The 13727-nt window shown below is 53.3% G+C and overlaps 1 protein-coding gene across 1 annotated transcript in view; it reads right to left on the bottom strand.

Annotated features, from left to right (window-relative positions):
* Positions 1-11666: 11666 nt before the first annotated feature.
* LOC138176499 (octapeptide-repeat protein T2-like) overlaps positions 11667-13727 on the bottom strand; it is a gene marked incomplete at its 5' end in the record, with an annotated part of 2468 nt that continues 407 nt past the window's right edge. The window contains one exon of the mRNA XM_069107278.1: positions 11667-11996. Within this exon, the coding sequence (XP_068963379.1) occupies positions 11815-11996 (182 nt within the window). The remainder of the gene's footprint in view (positions 11997-13727) is intronic.

Below are 13727 nucleotides of genomic sequence, written 5' to 3'. Positions count from 1 at the left end.
AGGACAGTCTTTCACCAGTGGACAAATCTGGCAAAATAACATCAAAACAGACAGACAAAGTACCAGCAAAACAGCCATGTCTCCTCAGTCCTTGGCAGCTCAGGGGGCAGGTCTCAAAAGTCCAGGGCAATTCAAAGCGGCCACCAGCAATCTCTTAGTCTCTCTCTCTCCACGAGGTGCTGCTTCCAAAAAAAAACTTCCGCCTCTCTCTTGTCTCTCCAAATCTACATCACCAGCTCCTCCCACTTCAGGACTTTCTTTTCACATCAACAAGTCCATCCCACAGGTGGGATTAACAAACTCTGGGTTTTAACACAATCAATTTGAAAACCAAGCCAATACAGGGGAATCTTTAATTGCCATTACTATCACAGGTATTTGAGCACACCCTTACAAATCATCAATGAATAGCAAAGGGTAAAGCCAGGCTGAAGAAGGTCTGGCATGAGATCCAGCGAAGCCAGGGTTATCCCGGGAGCTTGTAGAGCATCAAATAGCTACATAATCAAACAGCTTTTCCCATTCTGTCTGCAGCAACCGATTCTCATCCTCAATAACAGTGAAACTTTTACATTTGGATGAATGTCTCTGTCCAGGTGTGCTGCAGAGGGTCATCTAAGAAGATGAAGGCAGGAGGAGGAGCTGGGCCTGACCAGAGACACCCAGCAGAAAGGTGGACTGGGAGAATCGGCTTTTAAAGGTGCCAGGAGAAGAATATTCAGGATATCTCAAAGCAGTGAAGCTTCCAAAAGACTGGGAAGAGATCTTGGGGGTCCTTCCTACCCATAGTCCTTTCCCAGAAAACTCTGACTAGAATTGACCGACACATAGATGTCCTCACCTCTATAAAACCTTTATGAGAAAAGCCTCCACATCTGTGGAGGGCGCCCTCAGTTAAAATGTGAGAAAGGGTCCGTGATGCTTTCACAGATGATTTCCCAAAGCAGACCAGATCTTCACAGTTACAAACAATATTGATAGGTGCAGAACAGCCAACATCCCTGTACCTATACCTCAGGAGAGGCAAAAGCAGCCCTCAAGTGTTTCTCTACCAAGGAATCCCCCATGCTAAAGTCAAGATGGTGCAGAATTCTTTGGTAGGTACACACCCTTGCCCATAGTCAAGGCAACTGCACAGCACAGGCTGAGGACATAGGACTGTGGCTGGAGAGTAAAGGGAAAGATGGCTGGGGCCCATTTAAAATAAAAGTCCAAGTGGATGACTCTCCAATTCAACCAGCTGGCCTTTTAGTTATGCATGACCGCAGCAAGAGAGATGTGTGCTCTCCAAGGTGCTAAGCACGGTACCAGAGACAGCTCACACAGTGTCCAAGTGGAAGTGGGAAGGCCTTTTGTTGGCCAGGGGCCCCCAGATGCTTCTATCTGTGCTTGCAGCAAGGCCACAATGGCCACTCCAAAGAGAGCAGCCCCATAGAAAGCCAGAACACATTGTGACAGGCTGGTGGGTAGGGAGTCCATTGAGTTAACCCAGCTGTGCGTGGGGTGGATGAGGAGCTGGATAAAGGAATGAGTGGCAGCCAGGGAGCAGAGCAGAGGACCTTGGGGAAGTTGCAAGGCTCCTTCAGTGATCCCCACTGCTCCTTGAGACCAAGGCCCATCTCTCCCAAACCAGCCATGGCTGTGAGTCACGGCTCAGCTCACTGTCTAAAGAATCAGAAATGTGAGCGACCCAAAGAGGCAACAGGAGCCTACCGTGGGTACAGGGAAGCCTGGGCATGTTGTTTGGCCTTCATTCTTGAAGAGGACCAGTGCACATGACCAAGGATGGTGGGTGAGTGAAGTGTCAAAGACCCAAAGGGCTGGAAATGGCTGCACAGGTGAGAGACAACAGGCAACATGAAGGAGACCATCCCACGGGAGGCGTAGCTCCTGGGGCAGGCGCATGGACGAGAGCTCCATAGGACCGGGACTGTACACCCATGTCCAGGAATTGACAGACATGCCCAAGTATCCAGGTTCTTTTCAGACAGTAAGAGGTTTGAGGGGAAGCTTGACTAACGAAGGGCCCTGAGAGGCTGCCACTCAGACCTCCCCAGGGGTCCATCCCATCAGCCACCAGCACTGAATGACAACACCTCCCCTTACTCTGGGGGACACAGAACGCCTGCCCCACTGAGGCCTCCCTTCACCATCCCTTTCACTGACCTGCAGTCTTCTCTGGAGTCCTCCTGCTTAGAGGCTGTCCTTAGACATCCCACGTGGAAGCAAGGCTCATCCTGGGCAGCATCTTGAGATGACCAAAGGGCATGTCCTAGGGCAGAGAAGGTAGGGGGATCTGCAGGGGTGGCAGCATCTTTGTCGAGCCCTTGAGCTCCCTCTCCTATGGCAGAGGAGATGATAGGACCTGTGTCCCCTAGAGAGGCCCAAGGGTGTTGGCATCACTGATCATCACTTACAGCACTCCCAGATCTGGACTGGCTATAGGCAGGTCTATTCACTTGGAGCGCTTTCAGACTCTGTCTGGTCCTATCAGAGTCTACTTCGAAATGACTAAGAAGTAAAGAAAGCAAATGGAAAGGATGGTAACAGTCCCAGGGCACATTTATAAAGTGCTTGAAAGTGGACACAGTGGTCTCCTCACCACCAGCCCGTGAGGTAGCTAAAGAAAGCACCTTCATCTTCATTTTCAGACAAGGAAACTGAGGCTCAGGGATTGAAATGGCTTGCCCATGGCTCCTCAGAGTGTTACATCTGGATTGGAACCCAGGCGTTCTGGTGTCCAGCCCAGAGCTGTCCCACACCAACTCCTGATTTTTAAAATCTAGAGCTGGAAGAGGGAGGCCTGAAGTATCCCTGGTCAATCCCCCTTATTTTGAAGAGGGAGGCAATGCTCTAAACAAAGTGATGATTAGTGAAGCACCCCCCTCTTCCTTCCCTGGGGTCTTCACTGGGATCAGCCATCTCTGCCTCCCCCAGTCAGAGAAGCTGCCACCACACATTACACCCCAAGCTCTCCCAGGAGCTCATCAGACACAGTCTCCAAGACAGACTTCATTTTAAGGCTTCCACTAAAATCCCTGCTTTTTCTGACCAGTCACAGTGCAGCTGTGTGTCTTGTGTCCCTCAGAGATCACCTCATCTGACATGGAAGGAAACTGAGGCCCAAGAGATGGAGTGATTTGCCTGCAGTCATACAGGTAGGAAACTTCAGAGCTGAGATTTGAACTCAGCCTCCTGACTATTTAGATGCCAAAGCCAGCATTCTGTACAGTCTGCCACATTACCTTTCTCAGCTAAAGTCCCAACCCTGTTTGAGTAATAAATAGGCCAGCCCATGGGTGATGGTTTCAGAGGATGCTTGAAGCAGCAAATATCTAAATATTATTCTTACAAAATTGTGTCGATCTCCTTCCACAGTACATACGACTGGGGCAGTGGAGGGTATTAATTACCCTTGGGAGCTGATTACCCTGTGGAACGGGGCTTTAATTATATTTAATTAGCACACATAATTATAAAAATGGTTTTGCTCTCTTCTAATGACTTGACAAAATGACTCCCACAGTGTGGGAAGCGAAACTCCATCCCCTCTCCAGGTTGTCTGCCCTCCAGAGATTGCCCTACAGGAGTGCGGCAGCTAGAGTCGGAAAAGCAGCTGCTTCCAGGGAAAGCCAAGAGGGGTCTCTGGAGTGCTTGGCTAAAGAGAGATGGGCCTGCTGCAGAATCGGGGAGCTCCCGGTCCTCGGCAGGGGTTCAGCTAATGACAGGAATCCTCCTCAGCTGTCTCAGCCCCTCCTCCAAAGGCTTTGCACTTAGGCCGAAGATGCTGGAGCCAAGGCCAGGTCTTAAGCTGGTGAGAGCAGCACCCCTCAAAGGTGTCCCAGAGAAGCTATCGCCAAGATCCTGGGGATCGGCATTGTGAATCTGCTGATAGAATGAAGATGCTTGCTTTTGCCTGTAACCCCAACACAGAGCCTGGAACATTATCGATGCTTAATCAGTGCCCCTTAGAGTTATTATTCCTCACACCAAGCCTCCAAACACTACGAGTCACCCTCAGTGAGGTTCTAGGTCATTCAAAGAAATCGGCCAAACCATCCACACAGGAAGAACAAAGTGGATGGAAAATCCCCATTGTCTAGATTGCCACATGTAGTTGGACAGGCACCTACTAAATGAGTCCATTAAAGGGTGGACCTTAGACAAACCCTGCTGGTGAACGTTAAATTGAAAGGAGAAGTGGATTACCTAAGAAATTGCATGGCAATGCCATCCCAGAAAGCCTCACATCCCCAGATGTGCACAGCTGCCAAAATATGTTTGATAAACGGCAGGGCCCCTGCCCCAGTTCTGCAGAATGATTGTGGATTACAGAAGCCTGCAGATGCCCACAGGGCCATGGAGATGTTAATGTGGTAGACACCAAGGACTCTCGCACATGGAGTGAGATAAAAGACAGCTCCCCAGAAACAACCCCTCAGCAGGTCAGTCAGATCCTAACAAGGATCTATTCGGGAGGGTTCGTTAAGTGCCCGAATGGAGAGGCTTCTGGGAATACAAATATTCTAACAAAGATGTCTGTCTGGAAAAGATGGATCCCTGTTCTCGGGTAAGAGCGAGAAGGCAGAGGTCCCTGGAAAGCTGCTTTGGGCTCTCTGGTCACCTGGAGGATGCAGGGGGGTCTGGGCATGCTCTGTCTCTTCTCCCCAGTGCAAGTGCTCATGCCTGGGCTCCCTTCCCCAAAGGGGCCCAAACTTTCCCTGGAGGGGTAATTCTGGGTCATTGCAGAGTTTCTTCTGGTTTTGATTTATTAACTTAGGGTAACTTCCCAAAAGGCAGAATGAAACTGATCTCAGGGCTTCCTTCCGCCTTTAATGTAAAATGAGGTCAGCATTGTGTTGCTCTGGTCAGACCTCGGTTTGGCCCTCAGGGGACCGGCAGCCCCCTCAGGTAGAGATGGCCCTGGGCAGGCTGGCAAAAGGAGGCATTCCTGAGAGTCGGAGGGCTCCATGAGGTCCAGCTGCCACTGGCTGGATGGACTGTCCTTGGTTGACAGTGACCCCCAAACTCATGGCTAGTGATGGAGTTCTAGTGACCAGATTGATCTATGGAGTCTAAGATGAGAACACAGCTGGGGGAGTCCCAGAGAGTGAGGATCAGCTCCCTCACCCCATGCTCCTTCCTCCCTCCCCCTCCCCTGGCCATCCTCCTCCTCCTCTCCCCCAGGCCGCTCAGTCAGCTCGGAGACTCCCTTCCCTGAGACTGTCAGAAGGCCAGAGACCAGGCTTAGCCTTTGGCCACGCTGGTTTTCAGGCAGTCGATGGGCCCTGGACCACCTCCATACATGTGTCAGCACTGTGGGAAATCCCCAAGGACACTCAAAGCCCCACTATTGTAAGGAGCCCAGGTGGGATAGAAAAGGGAAAAAGGTGTTCAGAAAAGTGGGGAGGCCTCAGGGGGCTAAGTCTGGGGGAGGACAAGGCGGGCAGCCCCTCAGGCACAGCACTGCCGGGAACAACAGGAGCAGCCAGCTCCCAAGACTTGGACCCTTTTAAGATTTAATGTGCCCTTGGGGGAGGAGGATTTTGTGGTATTCAAACCCATGTATTTGTGAAATGTTCCCGTTACTTTCATAATGTGGCTTTAACAACCATAAACATTCTGTTACTGACTCAAAGTCGGGGCCACCTGGACATCATGAGGTAAAGGCTGGAGGTTCCCAGCGCCCAGGGAGATGGGTGTGAGGCTCAGGCCAGGCCGATGGCCCACAGGAAGCTCCTTTGGCTCTGAGCCTGGCCCGAGGACAAGGCAGCCCCTGCTCAGACACACTTTACAGCCCTGGCCCAGGTGCTTCTGGAATGAACTCTAGTGGCAGATGCTTTCATATCCCTTCTGTACATGGGTAAACTGAGGCCAAGAAAGCTTTTGGCATCTTTCTGAAGCCTTGCCCTGTCCCCAACACAGGACCGCAGGACAAAAGCATCACAGACCCAGTCTGGGCAGAGAGTTGGGCACCAGGGAGCCAGTCCCAGCTCTCCCCGCCTCCATAAGGCGGCCGGACTGGATGAGATGATACCAGGCCCCTGCAGGCTCTGGGCTTCGGGGACGGCCCCTGTGCAGTGCATTCTGTCCAACCAAAGCTACGGGGGCTGGGGGGGAGGTCCATGCCTCAGTTTCCTGAGCAGTAAATGATCAAAGCGGGGAACACTTTGAGTGAGGGTCTTCATTGCTTTTTGTTTTCTTGTGTGAAAGGTCCTCCCTGCTTCTGAACTGGACAGTCTCTCCTTGCGGGCTCTGTAGCTCCAATCCCCTCCAGGGCAGGACTGGCCAGGGAGCCCTTCCAGCCTTTGCTTAAAAGCCTCCTAGGAGCAGGGGGGGCCCCGTCTCGCTCTGGGAAGCTCCAGCTGGGGGGAAACCCTTCCCTGCACTGACTTCCCACTGAGAGGATCACGGGAACAAAGGGCTAGGTCTGGGAGAAGCCTAGGGCCCAGCCCTGCATTTCACAGAGGAGGGAACTAAGCAAACCCAGGACAGTTAAGGGGTGTGCTCAGAATCGCCCAGAGAAGCTCAGGCTTCTGAGGCTCTAAGGTAGACGCCAGGGCCAGGGGCCTCTCCAGCACACAGCAAGGAAGGAGCACCACAGTCCAGAGGGTGGGACCTAGAGTCAGGGAGACCTGAGTGCAAATCCCTCCTGGGACACTCACTAGCTGTGTGACCCTGGGCAAGTCACTGCACCGCTGCCTTCCTCGTTTCCTCTTCTTGGATTTGGGACAATAGGAGCCCTTGCTTCTCAGGGTCGTTGTGCAGATCAGTGAGATGTTGTAAGGAGCCTGGCAAACCTCAGGGCTGTAGGAATTCCAGCTCTGCTTGCCATCCCTGCTAGTACCTGCCCCACCACTATGATGATATGACCAGTAGTAGTAACTACCACTGCCACAGCTGCAGGGAGTGCACAAGGCCATCTCTGGAGCCCCCACTTCTTGGCTGCAGAAGGAGCAGTCCACGCCCCCCGGAACACCGTCCCAATCCTCCCCAGCGGCCGGCTGTCCCCCTAACTCTCCTAACGTGTGACTGCCCTCGCCCAAGCTTGAGGCCCTCATGTCTCCTGAACGATCTTGGAGCCGCCTGTTAGAACGGCCCAGCCATGATGGTGCTTTAATTGTTGGACCAAAGATGTGCTGACTCTGCGCACTGGGCCTGACCTCAGAGGTGTCACCGCCCACCCGGGCATGTCCTGGGCCTAGTGGGAAGGGGGCAGCTCCCTCACGCCCCAGGCTGTGCCCCCATCTTCTCCCCAACCCTTCCTGGGGTTCAATGCCTTTTACTGGCTTCCACATAGCCCTGGGGCAATCTCAGGCTCCTTGTGCATAGGGGATTAAGTGATTTCAGGTCATTCAAATGCTTTGATAGAATAGCTTTTGAATGATGCTATTGGGACCAGCAGAGTTCCACACCAGTGGAGCCCAGTGTCCATCTGGAGCAGCCCCAGTTTGGGCTGTGGTGTCTGAGGGGGGCTGCTTCCTAGAAGCTGGGGCTGGGGCTCGGGCAGGCAGGGCTCCTGAGGGCTGCTCAGACCAAGCCAGCAGGACCCTGGGACCTGATGAAGGGGCAGCACTGAAAAGTCAAAGAACCCGATCCAAGCAAACCTGGGGGGCTGCGCTGCCCATGCCCTCAGCAGCCAGGCAGCCCCCACCCCCATGGGGCTCCTGCCCCGGCCTGGTCGACTCTGCCAGGCTCCCACACTGGACTGTAAAATGAAGCCTTTTAGCTCGGCTCGTGGTGGCCGAGTTGGAAACAGAATAATGAGAGATCGTCACTCCATTTCAGAACATAAAATTAATTTTGGAAAACCGGAGTGTTGGACGTGTTCCCCCACAATAGCCCCTATTCGTGGCTATTGGCCCTCGCCAGCATCAGGGTCAAAGAAGGAGCCTTCTGTCCCCGGTGCCTGCTCAGCTCTCCCTATGGTCTGGGGTGACTTTTGTGAGAGGCACCAGGGAGAGTGCTGGCACGCTGTTTCCAAACGTGCCGCCTTTTCTGCTGTGCATTGGGATGGGGGATGAAAGCAGCAGATCCTTGGGGCTGCGGAAGCCCAGATTCCGAGATGGGGCAGCCCTCAGCACAATGACAAGTTCCAGCAGAAGCCCCTGGGAGGGCCTCTAGCCCACCCCTCCTTTGGGCAGGAGTGGCTGAGGGCCTCAAAGGGCTCAGCCAGCCCAGACTCTATGATGCCACCATCCCATGACCACTCGGGGATGGCATGGAGGGGATGGGTCAGCCAGGGCTTGGAGTCCCCACTTGCGGGGTGGGGGAGGGGCGCTTCCATTCCCAACCCAATTAATGAATGTAAGTACAGCATTGAATCCATCAAAGGTGCGGCCCAGGCTCCAACAAGTCACGGTTGTCAGCAGGATCCCATCTAGGAGCTGGAGGAGGAATGCAGGGGAGAGGGACTCCTGAATCACTCTGGGAATTTCTCTTCCCCTTCCTGATAGTGGCAGCTTCAAGTCCAGAGGTGAGTGCGGCTTCAAGGAAGAACTCTGCACCTGAGGGAAAGGGAGCTTCCACACTGTCTGGGGGCACCCAGGAGAGGTCTACACCGACAGGGACTTCCTGACCGGACAAATGGACTCCCAGGAGCCAGGAGGCCTGGGTTCACCCTTTGGCCTGAGCCCACCCTCCCCTGGGAGACTGTCTGTATAAGGGGAGAATGTTCGTCCAGTCTACTCGGATGATTCCAGAACTGTCCTTGCCATACCTGCTCAATTGAGTCTAGCTGCTCCTGGAGGGGAAGGCCATTATTGGGGCTCGTCACTAGAACCTGCAGGCCCTTACGGGGGCACCTAGAGCCAGAAGGACACTAGCTAGCCAGCTTCGGGGCCACAGAGGAGGTGTGAGACCAGGTACCAGAGACACGGTTCTCATGTAGGTGGGTTAGACTAAATGCTGCCAAGCTCTCACTCAACTCTGAGATTCAGAAATCTCGGGATGTTAGAAATGAGTGAACAAATTACTCAAAAGGAGGGGCCCCCTGTTCCCCCCAGGGGGCGAGGACTGATCTCTTCACTCCTTGTCCTGAAGCCGCCGTCCCCAGGCCTGCTGGGGCTGTGATTGGCACCTCCACCATGGACATCCTTGGAAATTCATCAGGATGTCACTGTTTGGCAGCTAAATCCACTGCTTCCTCTGCCTTATTTATGAGCTGAGCTCTGGGGAGCCTGGGGAGCCGTTCCTCTTAGCTGATGCATTTATTCAGCTCCATGCTCTGCTCTGAAAGCCCCCACCTCATTTGTAAATAAGCAACCCAGAAACACACGTTTCCCAGGTCCACATCAGGTCACTCAATGTGCAGAAGGTCACTGCTCATCATTCAGCCCTGACTTACTGCCTATCACCCCCAGAGGGTCCACACTGGGATGTCACTGAATCCACCAGCAGCCAGACCAAACGTGTGCCCGTCCACTCCTCACTGCCCCCTCTGCATGCAAGCACGTGCCCCCCACACACACTTATACACACACGTACACACATACATACATACATACATGTACATACACACGTGCTACACACACACACTTACATGTGCTGCCCAGAATGGGGCCAGGCTGATCAGAAAAGCCCTTGACTGGCCCCAGGTCCAGAGATTCAAAGTTCTCATACCCCAAGAAAGTTTTCTGAAGAGAAGAATTCAGCAGGGCTAGAAATGCTGTAAGAAAGCCCGACCTCAGGGTCACAGCTAAGCTAGGCTTCTCATAAGCACCAAACAGCGACAATGCTGGAGTTTTATAGGGTTTGCTATGTGGCTGGAGGAAGATCTCCAGGGGACGGCCCCAGGGTTCTCCCTTCCTGTGTGGTATTCAATCACTTGACTTGTGGCTGTGAGGAGGGCATCCTTGGCAGGCTTAGCAAACTGAAAGGGGACCTGAAGCTGGGAGAGATTATGGGAGTCAGCATCGCTAGCCCCTCCCTGCCCACCCCTCAGTTTCCTCATCTGTAAAATGGGGGTTGATCCTGTCTGGACTGTCTCCCTCAGGCAGTTGTGGGGAAAGAATTTTGTCAATCTCAAAAGGCCATTTTAAAATGCAGCTCAGTTTATCAGAGTTCGTTGGTTTATTTGTCTGCTTGTTTTAGGTTAAACCTGGGATTCTGTGGGTATGCCAGGAAGGGAGCCTCTCTCAAAACTCTAGGATGTGACTCTGCCTTTGTTTTATTATGTTAAAGCTAAACACCTACTATATGGTCTAGGGGCTGGGACAATGCTCCACATATGACATTCCACTTGATCATCCTAGTAACCTGGGAGCCAGATGCTGTGGTCATCTCTCTTATACAAGCCCCCACCAACAGGTTCGCCATTAACTGTCAGGTATTCGCCACTTTGAACCTAGGATAGTCATGTCCCAGGGGACCCAGCCTCTGAGGGAAAGGCAAGGAAAGATCCCAAAGAACTCTTTTCAGGGAGAGTCACTTTCCTGAGGTCACTTCCAACTCTAGCAAATAACACCGCCTCAGGAGGGATCAATAGAAATCCTCCCGGTCAGGTCCAAAAAGCCAACTTCCTAAGTCCTACCGAGAAGGAGGACGGCTAAAGCATCAGTCTGGTGACATCACCCCGTCCTACCCAAGAAATCCTGGGGCTCCCTTAGTCTCTCCAGGATGAAACAAACAGTTCTCTGCTTGGGTTGAAATCCCTTCATAACCCACCCCACAGCCTTCCCAGTCGTCTTCCTACTCCCTTTTGCCACATACTCTTGGATCTAGCTATTTACAGGTTACAGTTCAATCGGTAAACATTCATTAAGCACCTACCATGTGCTGGACACCAACCTGGTGCTAAGGGTTGGGAATACAAGAGAGGCAGAAAGAAGACAGCCCCTTCCCTCTAGGAGCTCAAAGCCAACTGGAACTGTCCCAGCATTCTCACTGCCCGCGCCTCTGCCTGTAACGCTTACCCTTCCGGTCTCCTGGCTTCCTTCCCCCCCACTTTCCAGGAAGCCTTTCCCAAGACCCCCTTAATGCTAATGCCTTCCAATTTATCCTCTCCATATCTTACTTCTATATAGCTTTTTGCATGGGTGAGGATTGTCTTTTACCTTTCTTAATGCCCCCACTGCTTATCATGGTGCCTGGACCATAATACAACTTAATAAATTACTAACTGGCTGCATAGGAGCAGATGGGCTTAAAAAAGATCCTGGAGGTCTTAGTGGTCACAAGTCTGATGAGACCAAAGGGCTGATGGGCCCTGAGGCTGAATTATGAGAAATGTCATGTCCAGAAATCAGGAGACCTCAGATCCAGCCCTGCTGCTGCCCTGACATCAGGCCAAGGACTGACGGGTCAACGTCTTGGACACACGTCTGGACCCAAAGATTCTCCAGAGCTTACTATACACTAGAGACACGTCCCCTCAGTGTTCATCGTCCCTCACCACCACTGTGGGGCCACCTATAAATCCAGCCCCACACACAGGGCCCAGACCCCACTCAGAGCCACTCTCCACATCTACCATTGGATCCAACCATTTCCCTGACAAGAGTCGGAGCCAGGACCCCACTAGACGGGCTTCCCATTTAACCCGCCTGTTCTATGGCGCTTTTGTCCAGAGGAAGGGGGACTCACTTTGGGCAGTAGCCCAAGAGACGCCGGCTAAGGCTGGAAGGTCCAGGCTCATCCAGCTCAGTTCTCATTGAGACCCACATCAGTCCCGCTCCTGAATTCATCTGGACTTTGAAACCAAGTCATGGCAGCCCCTTGTAGTCCCTTCTGTGCATCGATGCATTGTCTCCCTCTGTTAGGATGAAAGCTCCTTGAGGGTCTTCCCTTCTTTGCTCCTATTTGTAGCTCCAGCACTTAGCACAGGGCCTGGCAGATAGCATTTATTAAAGGCTGGTTTTTTCCTTCCCTCTTTCCCCACTTCCTCCCTTCCTCTCCCCTCATCTCTCTTCCTCCTTCCCTCCCATTTTCCTTACCTCTCCCCTTATATCCCATCCTTTTCCCTCCCTCCCTTCCTTTCTTTACCAAGGTCTGGAGGGCTGGGGGCAGGTGGCCCAGAGGGTGGTGGTATTGTGACAAGGTAATTGGTGAGAATAGAGGTTGGAGTAACCCAAAGCACAGAGTGGGGGCCACTGAACTGATGGCAAGGGCTGTGTGTGGGGCACCGCGGGGAGGGGACAGGACTAAACAGGGTGACTCCTCTGAGGCATGATCGCTGGTCCAGGTGATGAGGCCGCTGGAGACACAACAATCACCTCCATGGTCAGTTTGGTGCCCTGGTCCTTCTCAAATCACCCTGGCCAGTCATGACCCTCCTTTCAAAGGGACTCCTGGGGGCTCAAGTGATTTTTAGTAATTGTTTCAACCCTCACCACTCCCCCAGATGGCTCCATCTCTAGAAATGTTAGCACCCCTAAATAGCAGGGCTGGCTGAGCACTTGCCTGCCCACACCGAGCTTCCACACTCCCACATCCCCTTTCCATTGGAGCCTGTACAGCCACAGACAGTGAGAGAGAAGCTGAGCTGGTTACCACACAACCTCCAGCCCTCTGGGGATGCCCGGCACATACCCTTCTAGGCACTGCACATGTTCGGCTGCCTCAGGCTGTCCTCCTACCCCCATGCCCAGCCCTGGACCCTGCCTGGACCCTCCTGACCTGTGCCCAAAGGACGCTCCCAGCCCCTGTGGCCCCTCGGATGCTCTTCTTCACAGGCTGCCCAGACGCAGCCCATGTCCAAGCCTCATTGTCATGGCAACCATCCTACTGCACCAATCAATTCCCTGCTCCCCACCTCCAGACAGCATGTGAAAAACAGCATATTCAGAGCATGCAGTGAACAGGGGAGATGCAGATGCCATTGAAAGGCCCCCTGCCATAGAGCCGAGCAGACAGCCCAGGCTTGACAGCAGCCCTGCTGTGACACTGCCTGAGATAGCCTGCTCCACCAGAGGCTAGGAAGCTCTCCCTTATACCCAGACACCTCTGCCTTCCTGCTCCTCACACCCAGGCCTTTGGGGTCTGCCCAAGGCACTCCTGGCGGTCACTGACTGGCCATGAATGGGTTCTCCTGCACGTCCGAGATCAAGAGACCCGGGTCTCCATCTCCTCATCCCTAACATCAAAGGGCAGTCTAGTTTTCCTCTCATCCCATAAACCTGTAATCTGCCCAGTCCCGGCTCCATGGCATCATGCACCAGGTTAGAGTGGCCACACCCTATCAACACAAAGGAGACACTTGCCTTGGGACAAGTCCTGCTGGCCACTCGCTGTGTGAGGGCCCAACCCCGAGGGCCCAACCCCCAGGGCCCACGAGGACAAAATGTCAGGCATATGAACTGGGGAAGGAGATTTCAAAATCTGGGTCTAAAGCTCCAAGTCTGAACTTGAGCCTTGGGCCAAGTCTCGGGCCTGAGTCCAAGTTCAGGAAATTAAAGGACATACTTTACCATGGACACCCAGCACATCAGTGTAGACAGAAAAGACTTAGTCTGGGATGATCCCTTTGACAGACATGGGAGCCCTGTGGGGATGCTTAGCACTCTGCCTGCTGCCTGTCTGCCCCTCTGCCCCTCTACCCATTTGTCTCTCTGCCCTTTTGTCTCCCTGCCCTCTGCCCCTCTGTCTCTCTGCCCCTCTGTCTCTCTGCCCTTCTGTCCCTCTGCCCCTCTGTCTCTCTGCCCCTCTGTCTCTCTGCTTCTCTATCCCTCGGCCCCGCTGTCTCTCTGTCTCTCTGCCTCTCTGTCTCTCTGCCCCTCTGCCCCTCTGTC

Source organism: Petaurus breviceps, unplaced genomic scaffold (genome assembly GCF_028583685.1).
Source record: "Petaurus breviceps papuanus isolate PSGF00001 unplaced genomic scaffold, PetGlider_PUasm1.0 89761, whole genome shotgun sequence".
NCBI lineage: Eukaryota > Metazoa > Chordata > Mammalia > Diprotodontia > Petauridae > Petaurus > Petaurus breviceps.
Note: the sequence above shows the minus strand (reverse complement) of the source record. Positions and strands in the feature narration are given on the sequence as shown.